This window comes from Nicrophorus vespilloides, unplaced genomic scaffold (genome assembly GCF_001412225.1).
Source record: "Nicrophorus vespilloides isolate i.1.1-1 unplaced genomic scaffold, Nicve_v1.0, whole genome shotgun sequence".
NCBI classification, from domain to species: Eukaryota; Metazoa; Arthropoda; class Insecta; order Coleoptera; family Silphidae; genus Nicrophorus; species Nicrophorus vespilloides.
This window is the reverse complement of record NW_017098896.1, coordinates 1-19,317: the sequence shown is the minus strand read 5'-3', so window position 1 is coordinate 19,317 and position 19,317 is coordinate 1. Positions and strand designations below refer to the sequence as shown.

The 19,317-nt window shown below is 34.0% G+C and overlaps 2 protein-coding genes across 6 annotated transcripts; one reads left to right on the top strand and one right to left on the bottom strand.

Moving 5' to 3' along the window:
- The first annotated feature begins 4,056 nt into the window (after positions 1-4,056).
- LOC108563474 (nyctalopin) lies at positions 4,057-15,512 on the top strand. 5 transcript variants are annotated; one of them, XR_001891094.1, is made up of 7 exons: positions 4,057-4,369; positions 9,454-11,160; positions 11,828-12,178; positions 12,237-12,354; positions 12,805-12,873; positions 13,488-13,556; positions 14,164-14,181. XR_001891094.1 is itself a non-coding variant. In XM_017922157.1 (6 exons), the coding sequence occupies exons 2-5, from the start codon at positions 9,457-9,459 to the stop codon at positions 12,864-12,866; spliced, it is 2,349 nt and encodes a 782-aa protein (XP_017777646.1). In that variant the 5' UTR covers positions 4,057-4,369; positions 9,454-9,456; the 3' UTR covers positions 12,867-12,873; positions 14,164-14,242. The 5 variants fall into 5 exon arrangements, 3 of the variants coding, with proteins under 3 accessions (XP_017777646.1, XP_017777644.1, XP_017777643.1); XR_001891093.1 differs by having other exon boundaries at positions 12,237-12,468; XM_017922157.1 differs by lacking the exon at positions 13,488-13,556 and having other exon boundaries at positions 12,237-12,468; positions 14,164-14,242.
- Positions 15,513-15,761: 249 nt separating this feature from the next.
- On the bottom strand, positions 15,762-17,562 carry LOC108563473 (rab3 GTPase-activating protein catalytic subunit-like). The gene is made up of 3 exons (XM_017922153.1): positions 17,361-17,562; positions 16,185-17,293; positions 15,762-15,980 (listed from the first exon to the last, which is right to left on the bottom strand). Exons 1-3 carry the CDS (start codon positions 17,482-17,484, stop codon positions 15,783-15,785), a joined length of 1,431 nt encoding a protein of 476 aa, XP_017777642.1. The 5' UTR covers positions 17,485-17,562; the 3' UTR covers positions 15,762-15,782.
- Between the last annotated feature and the right edge of the window lie 1,755 nt (positions 17,563-19,317).

Here is a 19,317-nt window from a genome sequence, read left to right as displayed (position 1 = left end):
TTAGTTTCTCGATTAATCCGGTTTCAAATAGTCCGGTCTACGCGATAAGTGTTTACTTATTTTTTCTTTCTTTTCTTTCACGTTTCCATTTCCACTCTTCTGCACTTATCATTTAGTTCTTTATTTATTTCATAACACAAAATCTATACAAAAAGATATTTTGATTTCGTCTCCTCATTTTCATTTATTACATAAAATTATATATTGCGGCTTTGAAAATACAAACTAAAAAATTTAATTCAGACAAGTCTCTTTTAGTGCGGTTTATTTCAATTAGTTTCTCGATTAATCCGGTTTTAAATAGTCCGATCTATGCGATAAGTGTTTATTTTATTTTTTTCTTTTCTTTCACGTTTCCATTTCCACTCTTTTACACTTATCATTTAGTTCTTTATTCATTTCATAACACAAAATCTATACAAAAAGATATTTTTATTTCGTCTCCACATCTTCATTTATTACATGAAGCTATATATTTCGGCTTCGATTAGTCCGGATTCACTATAGACAAGTTTAAAAATACAAACTAAAAAATGTAATTCAGACAAGTCCCTTTTCGTGCGGTTTATTTCTATTAGTTTCTCGATTAATCCGGTTTCAAATAGGCCGGTCTATGCGATAAGTGTTTACTTATTTTTGTCTTAATTTCTTTCACGTTTCCATTTCCACTCTTCTGCACTTATCATTTAGTTCTTTACTTATTTCATAGCACAAAATGTATACAAAAAGATATTTTGATTTCGTCTCCTCATTTTCATTTATTACATAAAACTATATATTGCAGCTTCGATTAGTCCGGTTTCACTATGGTCAGGTTTGAAATTACAAACTAAAAAATGTAATTCAGACAAGTCTCTTTTCATGCAGTTTATTTCTCTTAGTTTCTCGATTAATCCGGTTTCAAATAGTCCGGTCTACGTGACAAGTGTTTACTTATTTTTTCTTTCTTTTCTTTCACGTTTCCATTTCCACTCTTCTACACTTATCATTTAGTTCTTTACTTATTTCATAGCACAAAATCTATACAAAAACATATTTTTATTTCGTCTCCTCATCTTTATTTATTACATAAAGCTATATATTTCGGCTTCGATTAGTCCGGATTCACTATAGTCAGGTTTGAAATTACAAACTAAAAAAATGTAATTCAGACAAGTCTCTTTTAGTGCGGTTTATTTCAATTAGTTTCTCGATTAATCCTGTTTCAAATAGTCCGGTCTATGCGATAAGTGTTTACTTATTTTTTTTCTTTACTTTAACGTTTCCATTTCCACTCTTCTACACTTATCATTTAGTTCGTTATTTATTTCATAACACAAAATCTATACAAAAAGATATTTTTATTTCGTCTCCTCGCATTCATTTATTACATAAAACCGGCTTCGATTAGTCCGGATTCACTATTGTCAGGTTTAAAAATACAAACTAAAAAATGTAATTCAGACAATTTCTATTAGTTTCTCGATTAATCCGGCTTCAAACAGTCCGGTCTATGCGAAGTATTTACTTACAGAACATTCTTTTCATTAATGATCGTTTTGTTAATAACAAATCAATGTCAAAAAGTGAAGATGAACACTGAAGAACAAGAAAAAAAAACAAACACATAACTAGTAAAGTATGCACAAGATTACGTCGTGATCACTAGTATTTAACATTGAACTTTATAATTAAACTATCATTATCTCTGCAGTTTCCAATAATACAATTATCTGTGATTTCGTGATTTCAGAAAAAAAAAGTATATACAATAATGATACCCTATAAATTCCAAAATAACGTCATATAATTGCAATAATAAAAATTACATAATTAAATAAATAAAAACATGAGTTGATTATTGTATAATAAAATTTTGATTTCAAAATAAACTTAATAAGTTTAAGTATTTAAAAAAACAATTATTACAAACAAAACAAAAATAATTCATAAATCTTAATTTATAGTTGTTTTTTTTTAATTATATTATAAATGAATCAAAGAGAAATATTTCAATTAAACAAAATCAACAAAAAACAACAGAAAAAAAATGAATGCTATAATGTCTTAAGTCATTGAGAAAACAAAACAAAAGAAACAAATTGCATTAACAAAACAATATCGAAACAAACTTGATCTTACAAAGGTTCGCTGATAAAAGTAAACAAAAACAAAGTAGGTTACAAGATCGATAATTGTTGCAGCAATATTTCAAAACCGTCGATCTGAAAAGTCAAGTTTCTCGGAACAATTTCGTGGTGGCGTTTCTGCACCTTTTATTATTATTTTTTTTACTTCTTCGCCGATTTCAAACGGATGGAAAATCTGCGATTTCACGTGAAAAAAAAAACAATATATATATATTATGTGTTAAGATCAAGGCAATCAATTGTTTCGTGCAGCCGACTACATTTATATAGAAATGGAAGGTGGAATGGTTGATCGAGGATCACGAAGCACCTTCGGGCACAACTTCTTTGCTAGGTTGATTGAAATCCACGCGACGCGCCCATTCCGCCGCGTCTCATCCTCGTCCAAGATGTGAAAAAGGTTAAAAAAAGACGGAATAATACAATTATTACACTATATACACTATATAGCATCAAAAACAAAAGCATCCTTGATACGAAAACAAAATACGGATAATTTCATCAGACATTAATTTATGACACGCTGACCTCAAATTTTTACAACTTTTCAAACATTTACCAAAATACTAATTGTAAACATTAAGAATGCAACACAATAACAATTGCTACAATTAGTATTTGATAGATTTAAAGCAATTATGCAATACTTGCAAGAATATTTTGGAAACCAACTAAATATAACAAAAATACATTTCAATCAAATAAAAATTATCGTAAAAATAAGGTAAATAGTTCAAATCCAATTTAGAAGATAATTAAAAACAAAACTAGTTTAAAAATCTAATTTGGTCAGGTTGGAACTAATAAATTCACCACAAACAATTCAACTAAAAAAAAAAGTAGTAGACAAGTTGCATTCGTTGGCAGCATATGTTTCGCATTCGGCGGACAAAGGAATTCGAAAAAGTCTCAGAGCACTAGACTGAATTGAAAACAATGTTTTTTTTTTCTGTTGCTCTTCATCTTCTGGTATCCATTATTCGCTCTCACTACTGCCCCTTTTTTTTCTTCGTTTTATTCTACATATTTTTATTTTACACTTTTTGTTGCTCAATTCCAAAAGAAGACTTCTTCGTGTGGTGAGTCAGCTAATAAAATGGCAAGACTGGATTGCATTTAATCCAGCCAGACACGCCACAATCCTGTACTCTTTCGCTCTATTTTAACATCCACTTTTGCACACACACACATTTTGGTTTCGCATCAAAAACGACACATTTCGTTTTGTTTCCTTCTTCGTAATTAATTTATAAACACTTCTCGCTTTCCGGTCGGATTACGTAATTGTTGTCATTCCGAAACGCGGCACGTGTAAATGAGAATGAATCAAATTAATTAAATACATCGAAAAACTTGTTTTTTTTTTAATTCAAAATTGTAACAAAAATGTGTTTAATATAATTTGATTCGTTAATTAATTAGTCTTTAATATATTTCAACATATAAAAAAAAAGTTATTTACTTCTTAATATACAGTTATATGAATGAAATTGAATCATTGATTCTAGTTGTAAATCGAAACATATGGCTGCTTTGCAGTATTAATTATTTTACTACAGTTTTCAATTTTATTCTTATTTATTTATTTTATGTATTAAAGAATGAAGATAAACTTATATGATTTTGGACCTACATTTGAACTATTTTATCATTTAGTATACTTTATTGCTCTAGACTTGAAAAAAAAAATCGGAATTTCAAAAATTAGTTACAATTTTTATTTTGTTAATTAAGAAAGTTAATTAAGTCTATTTTTTTTTTCTTAATTAAACAAAACATGTAGCCAAATTACAAACTCTATTATCATCAAGTATAGTTTCCAGAAATTTCAGGTAAAAATTTGAAAAATTGAAAATTTTTGAACTAATTGATTTAAATAAATATTGAAACTAAATATAAAATTGTTTTGTTTTTTTTGCAGATAAAATACAGGTGTGTTTGGAGCGACTGGTGTTGTGTATTGATTGTAACGGTTAAAAGAACCGGCTCACTTCTTCACCTATACCTCGAGGGCCACCGAACGAACACCGATTTCATTAAGAATTTTGATGATTTCTTCACCGAATTCCTTCTCTTTAAATCTTGACTGACTCCCAACAACTCCCAACGCGCACTCACACCAAAAGCGAGAAGTGGAAAAAGCGCAGCAACATTTTTTGGATTTACATTTTATATACACAATGCACCAAAGCCACTGATTCTTCGTTAAGAAACAAACAAAAAAAACAACAATAATTAAAGTAAGTTTAAATAAATTAGAAAATAAATACAATTTAAAGTTTTGCAATTAATATTTTATAAAAGATTCATAGACTTTAATGAAAGTTTCAAATTAGAATGAATAATTTAAAAGACTTATTTTGTATAAATAATTACGATTTTGCATTTATAAACTTTAGCATTATAATCAAAATGATATTTATCTATAATTATAGGTTTGCTCAAGAAAAAAAACATCGAAAACATGCAAAACTTTTTGTTCAGCAAAATATATATCGATGAATCATACACAAATTTTGCGTATTCTAATCATAGTTTTAGAAACTAAAGGTTAATTCCTAGAAGTTAAAATAAGAAATGATTGAATACACACTTCCATCGATGACTCAGAGATTTCAATAACTAACTCCATTAAGCCAATATCCCGTACTGTTTGAAACCGGTCTAATCGAGGACTTTAAAACCTCCACTGAAAGAAACTTTATACAGTCAAGAGAGAGAGGAAAAACGATAAATTATATACAAGAACTGAATTGTGTGCAAATTGTTTGGAATTAATTTTGCTTAATTAAAAATTAAGTTTTGAAATTTTCAATAATGAATCCGCACTATGCGAGGTATTGCTGTATTTTGTATTCATAACATAATAATACTTCAAATTATAACTATACAAATCTTCAGACTTTTTAGCAATTAATGAAATCACACACTTCTATCGATTATTCATAGATTTCAATAACTAACTCCATTAAGCCAATATCCCGTACTGTTTGAAACCGGACTAATCGAAGACTTTAAAACCGCACAGAGGAAATACGATAAATTATATACAAAAAATTAATTGTGTGCAAATTGTTTAGAATTCATTTTGCTTAATTAGTTTTGAAATTTTCAATAATGGATCCGCACTAATCCAATCCGCACTATGCAAGGTATTGCTGTATTTTGTATTTATAACATAGTAATACTTCAAATTATAACTATAAAAATCTTCAGTCTTTTTAGCAATTAATGAATACAGATATGTTATAGAAACGAGACAAAGTTAATGATGTATTTGTCTTTGAAAGAAAGTGAAATTAGTGTTGAAATTAAGGCCAGGATGCAGATAATTAAATGTGTTACGATCATAACGTATTTTCAATTTCATTCCCACACATCATCAGATGTTTACAAACGCGTTTCGCGGAGATAACGTGCGAGATGATATAATAATGCGAAAGGAAGGAAATACGTCAGTCTGCTACACTTTCTATGCGCAATTTGACCAAAGGCGAGACACTCTCCTGAGAAAATCACTTCGTTTACAGATGAAGTATAGACGGATTCTAATAACTGCGTGCATAATATTCTGGTTAAGACAATTATAATGAAATTAGTGAAACGCAATACGATATCAACACTTTACGAATGTGCGGCGGATATATCCGCCCAACCTTTTATTTTACAGAAAACTATGCTCATGCAAAATTGTATGTTTTTAACTAGTCTCTTTCACTTAACCCATAATCAATTTGATTTAATATAGAAAAATGTACATTTTATAAAGTTCAGACAAAAAAAAAATTGGACTTGAAAAATCAATTATTTATTTAAATTTGTTTTACGTCTAAATTTTACAAAATTTACTGAAATTCAGATTATTTTTCAGAATTTCATGAAATTTTACACACTACAATATTACAATAGGAGAAACGAGTTAAGATTACACAAATTTCAATATTCCCAAATAGTCCAATAAATTCTTATTGGACAAACTAAAATGAACATTACACACATAAAAACGATTTAGCATTACAGAAACACTTCCATCTCTCGAACTCTTTTCTATTTCTCCTCCGCATGAATGGCATTTCTTTCAAACGAAACTTAAAGTTAGCCTATAATCAATTTGATTTTATGTAGAAAAATATACATTTTACAATGTTTAGCAACAATTCATTTAGACGTGAATTAACATTTTGTACTAAAATTCATAGAAAAAATGATTTAACATTAGAGACTCACTTGTATACAAATTTCAATATTCCTAATAAATTCTGATTGGACAAACTAAAATGGACATAACACACATAAACCGATTTAGCATTACAGAAACACTTTCATCTCTCGAAAACTCTCTTCCATTTCTCCACCGCATGAATGCCATTTTCCACGTAACAATTAAGCAAGAATGCGAAAGGGTTTCTTTCGACGCTTTCGCATTTTGCATTCGCGAGTTCAAGGCCCGAAACACCCGAGTACACAAATTGATACGGAGACGACGAAGCCGAGCCCGAATAATTCGCATTGTTACATAATTATTCCTGCAACACAACACATAATCGTTCAAATATTTACACGTAATTATAAAACGCGCGCGCGAAATTCGAAACTTCGACAATTAAACAGTGCAAAGAAAACTGTACAAATAACAACATTTACGAAATTAATCCAATTCCAATTCGGAAACAAATCGAATAAAACAATTGGATTCAATTGGATTTAATTTAATTAATTTTGTTTTCGTGTCATTTTTTTTTTCTTCTTCCTGTTTCTGTTTCGCCACCGCACATATTCGAAACTAACTGTACGTTATTGTTATTATTGGTCCCGATTCTGCATATCCGATGACTAGATTTTTAATTGACGAATTGACTAATGCTATGCAAATTCTGTCCCACGGCCTACTTTGCCTTTTACGAGACGCACGCAAGCGAACACTCGCATAGATATTTATTATATAATATAATCCGCAACGTCGCAACAATGAAAGAAACGGAAGAAAAAAAACGTTAGATTTTATTTGAATTACAAATTATCAAACATTTTCATTTGTTAAACATCAAAATTCTAATTAAATCCAATTGAATCGTTTGTTTTCATTATCAAACAATTCACATTTTAAAGACTAGATGGAGCCATCATCTGTAATCTTTTACATTAAGATAATCTTTATAATCTAAACGTTCAAAAAGTGTTTCAGATTAAAAAAAAAAATGTTATCTAAATATACAAAATCTACCTCACATAGTTCCGGTTTCGGTTTGTCCGGATTCACTATAATTAATAGATTCTCTATAAAGTTTGTCTCTTGAAAATTGTCAAGATATTAATAAAGTTTACTATTATAAAACAATTACAAAAACCAGGTTGGATCTTGTAATCTTTTGATTAATTGGTATTTCGAAAGGTGACAGAATAAATAAAAAAAAGTGCATAAATCGATATGAAATTGTAATTTTGCAACTGTAAATAAAAATGTTAAGAACGTGACATAAACTATGCAATTAATGCACATAACTTAATCACCAAAACACGTGCTGTGTTCATTCTTTAAGTATTTTTTTTTTGCATCAATAAGACCTATTATTTCCACATGAACAATTAACATGCAAATGAAAACTGTACAATTGTCGATACGAACATAATAAAAAAAATTGTTTGCAAATTAAAAATGTACAAAAATGAATAGAATTTCCATATTTCAACTATATAAAAGTAAATGCTGGATTTATAAATAGTTTAGATGTTAAAAATTGGAAAATTGTAAATTTACAATCATTGTTTAACGAATAAATCGATATAATATTAGTTGGAAGCATATAAAACATGAACAAAGGATTCCAAATATTTACATATTCCAATTATTGCTCTTTGATGTAACCGTGTATGATACTGCAAATTTTAAAAAAAATAACTGTACAAAAATCACAAAGAGAAGAAAAAACAGCAAGTATTTCCATATTGCAGTTACCATGGAAATTATCTAATTACTGTTGCTAATGGAAATAACAAAATTATACAAAAAAAAATCAATCCAAGAACCAAAGTCCAGTATTTACATATTGCTATTGAAACTGTACAATTATGAACATAGTTAAGTATTAAAAAACTGTACAAAAGTAAAGATTGAAAAATATAAAGATTGGAAATAAGATTGAAAAACCAAAATCTGCATATTACAATATTGAAAGTGTAAAAGTATGAAACTTTCGTTAAGAAATTTACTGTTTGGAAGCGAAGGAAATAGCAAAGCGAGTCAACTGAAAACTAATCGAAACTCCTTAATTAAACGCAAACAGTTTTACTCCTCTCTTTCTTTTTCTCCTTACTATAATGTAAATTTACAATCATTGTTTAACGAATAAATCGATAGATTATTAGTTCGCAGCATAGAAAACATGAACAAAGGATTCCAAATATTTCCATATTCCAATTATTGCTCTTTGATATAACCATGCAAATTTAAAAAAAAATAACTGTACAAAAATCACAAAGAGAAACAAAAAACAACAAGTATTTCCATATTGCAGTTACCATGGAAATTATATAATTACTGTTGCTAATGGAAATAACAAAATTATAAAAAAAAAATCAATCCAAGAACCAAAGTCCAGTATTTACATATTGCTATTGAAACTGTACAATTATGAACATAGTTAAGTATTAAAAAACTGTACAAAAGTAAAGATTGAAAAATATAAAGATTGGAAATAAGATTGAAAAACCAAAATCTGCATATTACAATATTGAAAGTGTAAAAGTATGAAACTTTCGTTAAGAAATTTACTGTTTGGAAGCGAAGGAAATAAATATCAAAGCGAGTCAACTGAAAACTAATCGAAACTCCTTAATTAAACGCAAACAGTTTTACTCTTTCTTTTTCTCCTTTCTTTGATGGGGAGAAAGGGTTTGGCGGTTACGGAAATTAACATACTTTGATATTAATGAAGAGGGCATACACCTATCAAAGAACCCAATTAATCCACTGCAAACGAAAAAAAAAAGAGAGATTAAGTTACGACCGGCAAAGACAAAGCCGTTTTCCTTCGTCTGCGCCCTTTTTTTTTTATTTTCATTCTGTCTCACACCCCCTTTTTTAGTTTGCAAAAAGAACCTTCGCTAATCCCTATGAATAATTGCTGTGGAATGCGTAATTATGGATTGTCTCCGATCATCTTCACTGTTTTAATGAGGCGTGTTTGCAGCTTAGGCTGAGCGAGCGTCCTCGAAGATCGGCCGAGCCCACGCATTCCGGCATTTCAAAAAAAGAGACAACATTGCTGTTGTTGTTGCTGCTGCTGCTGCTTCTACTGCAACTACATCCAATCTTCTGTTTCAGGTCATGAGGCGCGGCGGTCCTTTTCTCATCTTTTTCTTCGCCGTCCTTCTGGCGATGGCAGCAACTGCGCCCTGCCCTTGGCCCAGGGACCTGGTGGACCTCCAATCCGCGTGTCTCTGCTCCTACAACTCGGGTCAAGCGTTGAGCGTTCAATGCGACATGGTGGAATGGCCCAAACTGCACGCGGCACTCCACAAGTACGCCAGATCCACGCAAATCGACCTCCTCTACGTGAACAACTCGACGGTGGGAAGCCTCAAGGAGGCGACCTTCCACAGTTTGGAGCTGCACAACATCCAACTCTCCGGCTGCCGCATCAAAACCATCAGCGAGGAAGCGTTCAAAGGACAGGAAAAGACGCTCAAGAACTTGAACCTGCAAGACAACGATCTGACCGAAGTGCCCGTAAAAACGCTCAAAGAGATGACGAATTTATCGCTTCTGGACCTTTCGCGGAACAGGATTACCGAAGTCCCGGACGGCGCTTTCGAAACCTTAACAAAACTAGCCACACTGAAACTGTCAGACAACGAAGTCACTTTAGCGCCTGCGGCGCTGCGCGGCTTGGAAGCTTCATTGAAAAACTTGAATTTAAAAGGGACACGGCAAAACGCCATTCCTCAAGCGATTCGCGGCATGAAGACTTTAGCCTTCTTGGATCTATCGCACAACAGTTTGAAGGAGTTGCCGGGAGATGGCGGAATTAAAACGTTCGAGGGTTTGGAAGCTTTGACAGCGCTCAACTTGGAGCGCAATCGGATCGGAAGTTTAGGAGCGACCGCGTTCTTCGGCATTCGCAACTCTTTGACTTCGCTGAGTCTTTTGAACAACGTGCTTCCCGATTTTCCCATGGAGGCTATGCAATCTTTATCCGAACTCAGGGTGCTCGACATCGGCTTCAACTTGATCACTGAACTACCTTTGAGTTCGCTGAGCGGAAACCCTTCCATCACTCTGTTGGCTTTGGACGGAAATCCTTTGGCCACCATCCCGTACGGCGCTCTATCACATCTGAACAACACGCTCAGAGGTTTGAGTTTGGGTGGAAGGTTCCTGCACTGCGATTGTCACATGGCCTGGGTCATAGATTGGATCAAGAACGGGGATCTGCAGGTGACGAGCAGAGAGAGGAATCCGCAGTTTTGCGCCAGCCCACCGAAATTCAGGGAGAGAGGTTTCTACAGCATCCAACCTGAAGAGTTGACTTGCAGCAACGATGGTGTAGGGATTGCTACGGTTGTGAGCGCAGATTTGGACGACGTCTCCGTGGCCGAGAGTGTGCCATCGCCTAAGAGCACCACGACTACAACGACGACGACTACAACGACCACTACTACTACTAAACCAACGACGACCACCAAAGCTACAACGACCAGCACCACGCAACTATCCACGACCAAATTAACGACCACAAGCAAAGCTCCCAACAAAACCATCCCCAGGATAACATCATCACCAAGGAAAACGCAAAAGCCTTCTTTGGTAATGGGATTCCCGTCTCGCAGCAAACTGGACGACAGCAACGACGTGATCGTTAAGAACGCCTACAGACAAGACAATTCCGTGATAATCCAATGGGGCTCGGACACCGTCAACATCCTGGGTTTCCGGGTGGTCTACCGCCTCTTCGGCGACAAAACTTTCAAGCAGGGACCTCCGCTGGAGGCGAGCGAGCGCGAATTCAAGATAAAAAACGTCCCGTCACAGGTGAGTCTCTCTTCTATCGTCGCGTTACGGAATGACTTCAATTATCGAATTAGCATTACCATCGGTAAAACGCGAGGGCAATTAGAAGAAATGCACTTCGCTCTTCAACTCCAATGCTTTCTAAATGCAAAGAGTTTAGTGCACGCTCGCATCATCGCCGCTTTATGTAAGTGGATGAGCTACTTTGTACAATGGAATGCGGCCTCCGGTGTAATTAATATTGAACTGCGTGCACCGAAAGAAAACATTTCTTGCGAATCATCCGATATCTCTTGAAGGATATCGATTCCGCTCTTCGGCTCTCATCTGAAACAAAAAACTGAAAACACGAACTGAATCTTGATGGGCGAGCGAAGCGAGTCCTGAAAAGCGACGTTGCTTTCTTGGATTCATTTCAGTTTTCATTTAAAAACAATACAATAGATGACGTTGTTACATAATTACACAGAACGTATTTAGTTTAATTGCTTCATTTTCTAAGTAAACAAGAAAACGCAATTTAGATGTGACATGTTTTCTTCCGAACTCTTTCTTTTATCACTTCCTTCGCCCGGATTTTGTTAATCCGATTTCGCCTATTCATGAAATCAGGTTTTCTTTCAATAGTTACATAATATAATAGTTACATAATTAGATTTTTCAATTAATCGCTTGTATGCTTGTACAGGAATGCATGGTGGTATGCGTTGTCACCCTGGAGGACATCAACGTGACCCCGGAGACTGTCCCTTACGGACAATGCCGTGAGGTCAGAACTGTGCAGACGGCCTCTTCGAACATGGACAAGATCACGATCGCAGCGAGCGCGGCGATCTGCGGCACCATCGTCGTCGCCGTCATCGTGTTCGTCGCCGCATCCAGGAGGAGATCGAGGAAGCTGCACGAACTGCACCAGCAGAAACTCGGTATGAAAACGGGAATTCCGATCGCCGGTCTTCCGGTGAACTGTTGCGCCGCCGCCAGTCCGGGCGGACCACTCTCGTCCTTGGCCACCCTCAACGCCTTCAACGCCAATAAGGTAAGAGATGAAGTGAAAAGAGAGAGACTAAATCGATGCTAATGATGATCTTTCGTAGGATTGGGATCAGGTGTCTGCGTACAGCACGCACAGCACGCAGAGGCCGAGGATGTACGCCGTCGAGCAGCCGGGATCGCTCATCCAGGACGACATGAGGTCGCATTTCAGCTCGAAAGGTAATAAGGCCAGGTCCATTGCGGACGGTCAATCGCAGCACAGCTTCTCCAATCAATCCGGACGCTATTTGGCCGCAAACGCATTCCCCAGCAACCTGCTAGCTTCCAGACAAGGTACCAAATCAAAATCAAAAACAACAACAAACAAACAAACAAAGAATCTAACACACTAACTTGGTACCATGAACACTAGAGATAAATGCACAAATTTGTAAATTTCTTCAAAATTCATTTAAAATATTTAAAAAAAACCTAAGCTTACAAATAACATTAACAGAAAAGGTGAGTATCGCCAAAATATACAAAAAACCGCTTACTTAAAACCTTATTCTCACAAATCAAACAATGAAATACAAAAATCTTTCTGGAAGGCTTCAAAAAAAAAAAACACTTGCTTTGAATACAGTGTAAATATTAATTAATAGGAGACAATTCTGATTTTATTCAAAGCTCAACAAAACCTGCATAACATGAGTAGGACTACTCAATTTTGGAACGAACCAAACTTTTGATAATTACGTAAGTCGCTTCCGAAGATGTCGATGTTGTTGCATCGACTAGCATCAACTGTTGCTTCCTAATAAGGAAAATAAGTAAAACTCATCGTGTTGATCACATTCACATAACAATATCATTTTTAGTGCTGCATAAAAGGTGTACTACAATACTAAATTTGATCATCATCACTTAAATCATGAGATATAGTTAGTAAATTGGATGTCTTCACATTTCATTTCCATTTTTCTCAGTCACAACTTACACATTACACTAATTAAAGCTAAATATATAGGCTTTCTAAAAAGTCTAATAGTAGACATTATATCATTCCTAAGTAACCACACAAATCATATAAAACAATTGATATTCTCAACTAGCCTAACGTCATATTTGTGACTACTACGATTTTCCTGCAATTAATCATAAAATTTCAAAACCAGTTATGATTATTGTGAATGCTTCAATGTTGAATGACTAAAATGTATACAATAACCGCTTCCTTAAAACCTTATTCTCACAAATCAAACAACGAAATACAAAAATCATTCTGGAAGGCTTCAAAAAAAAAAACACTTGCTTCGATTACAGTGTAAATACTACTAATTAATAGGAGACAATTCTGATTTTATTCAAAACTCAACAAAACCTGCATAACATGAGTAGGACTACTCAATTTTGGAACGAACCAAACTTTTGATAATTACGTAAGTCGCTTCCGAAGATGTTGCTGCATCGACTAGCATCATCAACTGTCTAGCTTCCTAATAAGGAAAATAAAAGGTGTACCACAATACTAAATTTGATCATCAACACTTAAATCATGAGTAAATTGAATGTCTTCACATTTCATTTTCCATTTTTCTCAGTCACAACTTACACATTACACTAATTACAGCTAAATATATAGGCTTTCAGAAGAGTCTAATAGTAGACATTATATCATTCCTAAGTAACCACACAAATCATATAAAACAATTGATATTCTAATGTCATATTTGTGACTACTGCGATTTTCCTGCTATTATGATTATTGTAAATGCTTCAATGTTGAATGACTAAAATGTGTACAATAACCAATGTATGTCTAACAACAACAACAATCACACTACACCACCAAACCACAACAACAACGACGACGACGATCAGAAGGTGCGCTTCGCCCGCTTTTCAGATGTTCGCTTCTTTCTAACTGTACAAATAACACGATGAGGGGGGGGGGTCACGGGTTTTATGGTCATGGGTCATGGGATGTAGTAAATGGTTGGTCAGTGTTTTTGAGATTGCATAGAGGAAATTGGTGATCGTTTGCAGATTTGCGTCAGTCCCGTCAGTCGTTGGCCATGCAGTCGGACCGCTTGTCGCGGGTCGGCGGCCCCCAGCACCACCTCGTCCCGCACCACCACGCACCGCCGCCCACGCACTCAGTAACGTCGTCGACCCGTCGTTCCAGGCCGAGGTCCAGGTCCAGGGACCACCGTGATCACCACAACCGCCCGAGCAGCAGGTACAGCACGGCCGGTTCGACGCACACCCTGAACAACTACTGCGACAACTCGGACAACTGGACCGATCACGACATGGACATCTACATGGCTCGAAACCCGACGACGAGGAACGGTCTCGTTCCGTTATGAGAATTACAGAAATGTAAAAAATGCAATTGGTAATCAAACACAACACAAATGAACATGAACGACGAACGCAAATCCGAAGGAAAACAACAACATTTTCGATCACATCAAATTTAGCGATTTGTAAATACTTCTATTATATCAAAGAATATTTTTAGTATCTTAGTTTATAGACTACTATCTAGAATACATATAACATCTAAAGAACACCAATCAATAACATAACGACGTTTACAATTCAAAGTTATGTTACTGCAAAAATATTCTTGATGTTACATGAATCCAAGGTACAATTTAATACGACAAAAAATTGTCTGATTAAATCTGCAATATAAAATCAAATGGCTTAATTCCACTACTTCAGCTGGAATCATTCCATTCACTTACTACGCATTAGTAATTTATTATTATTATTATTATAATTATATCTTCCGTTTTTGTTTCCGCTCCGGCTATCCCGTTATTACGCTCAAAAACACACACTTGAACGAAATCAAAACGCGAATCATTGAAGATATTTCGGATACAGTGGACACGGGTTTCTATTACTATTATTACTATTTTTAATATAATACAGCGAGAATGATTTCTTATATTTTGTATGGGTGAACGTGCAATCGATCTGCTGCGTTTCTCAACCTTTTCCCCAACCAAAGAAAACGTTGAGAAAACAAACTTCGTGCAATTATAGGTTTGGATTGCGAACTGACACAGGAAAATGCATAAATCGTCCTTTTTTTCCCCAATTAGTGTAAGGATAATTAAACGAATATCCGGGTTGACAGATCCTTCTTTATAATTATTTTTAATTCTTGCATCTTGCAAAGTCGCACCCGAGTCTGAACTTTTTTTTTATATATATATCATTCACTTTGTGTTCTAATCTATTAATTATTATTATTATTATTTTAGTGTTACGTTACGCAAGGATTTCTACATGACACAAATTTGCATACGTACACATTTGTATGGGATTTCCTTACTCGTATTTGTACATACGTTAGTGATTTTGTATAAACTAATATATATTTCCCCAGCTAAGATTTATACATTTCGATATAATGAAAATTCCGAACAAAAAAAAATATGTATTCTATTGTATTTATATATATTTTTTTACATAAAATATATATTTTTAAATTCTGTGAATAACTTAATACAATCGTGTTTTCGTTTCAAGACCTTTTCTAAACTTCAATTCCCGTTTTTATTCTCATTTTAGGAAATCAAATTTGGGTAAAATTGGGGCCAAATGTTTCAATTTCAGTGAATAAATAAAGAATGCTATAAATTGTATTCTTACCCTGGAATCATGATGCTCTTCTCCCATCTGTACCGCATCTCTTGGACAAATTCGAACCAAATGTGAGCGAACGCTCTGTTTGCACCGAGAGAATGCAGAGCTTGGGATAAGACGATGCTCAACCTCCAGACCAAAGAATCCATTCTGCACGTCTTGAATCCTTTAAACATGTCCTCGTACTTTGAAGCCACATCCTTAGTAAAGAAGAAAATATTTTTGTTTGTAAAAGTAGTGAAATTTTCGAATTGGTTTTACTATAAACTTTGGTTTTTATATCTATTGTGATCGTTATTAAGAAATTTTTCATAATTACGCGTTTGAAAAACGCTGTGTTAAGGTATGTGACCAAGTATACACCAAATTCAAATTGTTATGCAAACTATTCCCAATTAACTTACGTATTCGTTATTTCCTTCGTCTTTCTTAAGAGGATCTGAATAAACGTTGTGGCTGTCCTCCTCGGCATCAGGGAAGAGGAAATACAGCATCGGTACAAGGACTTCTTCAGAGAGCGGAGCGACACCTTTGCGAGTCTTCCTGCTGGAATTCCTTGCAGCCCTCTTCAAAACGCTGCTGATTGTAGGCACTTTGGGTTCGGTCAACAGATCCAGAGGGTTCGAGGTTTCGGGTGGTTGCGCGTAATCGCCTAGGCAATCGTAGATTGTGCTCGCGTTGCCCAGAACGTGCAGAAAGTCCGTCAAGCAATCGCTGAGCAAACAGATTGGTTGATCTGTGATGTCCACCGAGACCGACCATTTCTCCGCTTGCGTTGGATCGAAGTTGCTGTAGTTCTCCGAGTCGACAATCATCATCTCCGGGACATCGTTCCAAGTGGCTTTCAGGTTTATACTAGCAATAGGATCAACTGTGACGCCCAACGGTAACATCAAGATTGAGTTGGTGCAGTTTTCGATCTCGTTGTCGGTGATGTCCTGTCTCCAAACGTAATTCCCGAAGTCCGTCAGTTGATACGTCGTCTGCACTGACACTATTATCGGATCAAGTGGCAACGGAGACATCAGTTTTGTTTTAAACAGATCCACGAGTCCTGTCAAATACTGACAGTGCTGCGGTCCCTTCCTCAGATGCACCATCTCGAAATTGGTCCTCGTTCCGTTCCCCTCGAACACTCCCAAATAACACCTCTGCCACTTCTCCCTGATCTGCACGAACAGAGGCAGATCGCAGTTGACATTCCCAACAACCGCATTCAGAGAGCTCAGCAGTATTTTGATCTCACTCTCCGACACCAGCGAGTTACTATTCAAAGGACTCAGCACTATGTACTCTTCCAATCCATACCACAACGACAAACAGTAATCACCATGACTGTTGACACCTTCATCCAGTTCGAAATCGAAACCATTCTCGATAGGATTCTTCGGTTTCTGCTCATCTTCGCACACACCATCCTTCTTGTAATAAGTCAAGGAGAAATCGACATCAGCAAACGGTAAGATCTCGCACTGACTCTCAAAACTTCCGAGCCGCAGTAATTTGCGTCCATCTAAAAAACAAATGAACTGAAGCAAACAAATTTCAAAACATAAAAAAACAAAAGGTATATCTCTAACCTTTTGTGCTTGTCGATTTCCAATCGTGGATTATCTCCTCGATCCTGGCAATGAACAACTCCCATTTGGAAGCGGTGGTGAAATCCTGATGGTAGAATTCGCTCTCATCGATTTCCTCGTTCATCTTAGATTCAATGGGAATCTTATTGAGAATGTTTGAAGGAATGATCTTGCGGAACGGAACAGCTGTTTATTTGTTTTGGTTCTGTCAAAATCAAAACATCTCTTCATGTTGCACCATCTATGATTTTCTTATATAATTGCACAAAGCGCTCATTGTAGATTTCCCAATTTACTTTAAATGTTAATTTAAATAAGTATAATTTTGAGAGCAGATTACAAGAAAAGTACACAAGACACAACTATCTAATTATACTCATTTTAAACTGTATAATTTTAGCTTTAATTTGAATGCTCAATCATTATTATGCTGTTTGTATTTATCGAGTAATATGATTAAATATAAAGACGCACTTTATAGTATAAAAATTACAATTTGAGATAAAGATATAATTAAATAACTATTTCTTTATTTTTCTAATTGATTTTGTAGTGCAATTAATGTTCTTGACAATCTAAAATTGATTCTTTAAATATTACTTATGTAATAAATTTAATAAAATATACTGAATAGGCAACCCAATTTACTTTAAATATTAGTTTAAATAAGTACAATTTTGAAAGCAGATTACAAGAAAAGTACACAAGACACAACTATCTTATTATACTCATTTTAAACTGTATAATTTTAGCTTTAATTTGAATGCTCAACCATTATTATGATGTTTGTATTTATCGAGTAATATGAACAAATATAAAGACGCACTTTATAGTATAAAAATTACAATTTGAGATAAAGATAGAATTAAATAACTATTTCTTTATTTTTCTAATTGATTTTGTAGTGCAATTAATGTTCTTGACAATCTAGAATTGATTCTTTAAATATTATTTATGTAATAAATTTAATAAAATATACGGAATATATACATAGGCACCCCAATTCACTTTAAATATTAGTTTAAATAAGTACAATTTTGAGAGCAGATTACAAGAAAAGTACACAAGACACAACTATTTAATTATACTCATTTTAAACTGTATAATTTTAGCTTTAATTTGAATGCTCAATCATTATTATGCTGTTTGTATTTATCGAGTAATATGATTAAATATAAAGACGCACTTGATAGTAGAAAAATTACAATTTGAGATAAAGATAGAATTAAATAACTATTTCTTTATTTTTCTAATTGATTTTGTAGTGCAATTAATGTTCTTGACAATCTAGAATTGATTCTTTAAATATTACTTATGTAATAAATTTAATAAAATATACGGAATATATACATAGGCAACCCAATTCACTTTTAATATTAGTTTAAATAAGTACAATTTTGAGAGCAGATTACAAGAAAACTACACAAGACACAACTATATAATTATACTCATTTTAAACTGTCTAATTTTAGCTTTAATTTGAATGCTCAATCATTATTATGCTGTTTGTATTTATCGAGTAATATGAACAAATATAAAGACGCACTTTATAGTAGAAAAATTACAATTTGAGATAAAGATAGAATTAAATAACTATTTCTTTATTTTTCTAATTGATTTTGTAGTGCAATTAATGTTCTTGACAATCTAAAATTGATTCTTTAAATATTACTTATGTTATAAATTTAATAAAATATACGGAATATATACATAGGCAACCCAATTCACTTTTAATATTAGTTTAAATAAGTACAATTTTTAAAAGCAGATTACAAGAAAAGTACACAAGACACAACTATCTAATTATACTCATTTTAAACTGTATAATTTTAGCTTTAATTTGAATGCTCAATCATTATAATGATGTTTGTATTTATCGAGTAATATGAACAAATATAAAGACGCACTTAATAGTATAAAAATTACAATTTGAGATAAAGATAGAATTAAATAACTA

Excerpts from the sequence above, each read along its gene's own strand:
- LOC108563474 (XM_017922154.1), top strand. The coding sequence starts at position 9,457 with ATGAGGCGCGGCGGTCCTTTTCTCATCTTTTTCTTCGCCGTCCTTCTG. Across the intron at positions 12,179-12,236 it reads ACGCCTTCAACGCCAATAAG|GATTGGGATCAGGTGTCTGC; the intron begins GTAAGAGATGAA and ends GATCTTTCGTAG. Across the intron at positions 12,469-14,163 it reads CCTGCTAGCTTCCAGACAAG|ATTTGCGTCAGTCCCGTCAG; the intron begins GTACCAAATCAA and ends GATCGTTTGCAG.
- LOC108563473 (XM_017922153.1), bottom strand. The coding sequence starts at position 17,484 with ATGAACGAGGAAATCGATGAGAGCGAATTCTACCATCAGGATTTCACC. Across the intron at positions 17,294-17,360 it reads GAAATCGACAAGCACAAAAG|ATGGACGCAAATTACTGCGG; the intron begins GTTAGAGATATA and ends TTTGTTTTTTAG. Across the intron at positions 15,981-16,184 it reads ACGAAGGAAATAACGAATAC|GATGTGGCTTCAAAGTACGA; the intron begins GTAAGTTAATTG and ends TTCTTTACTAAG.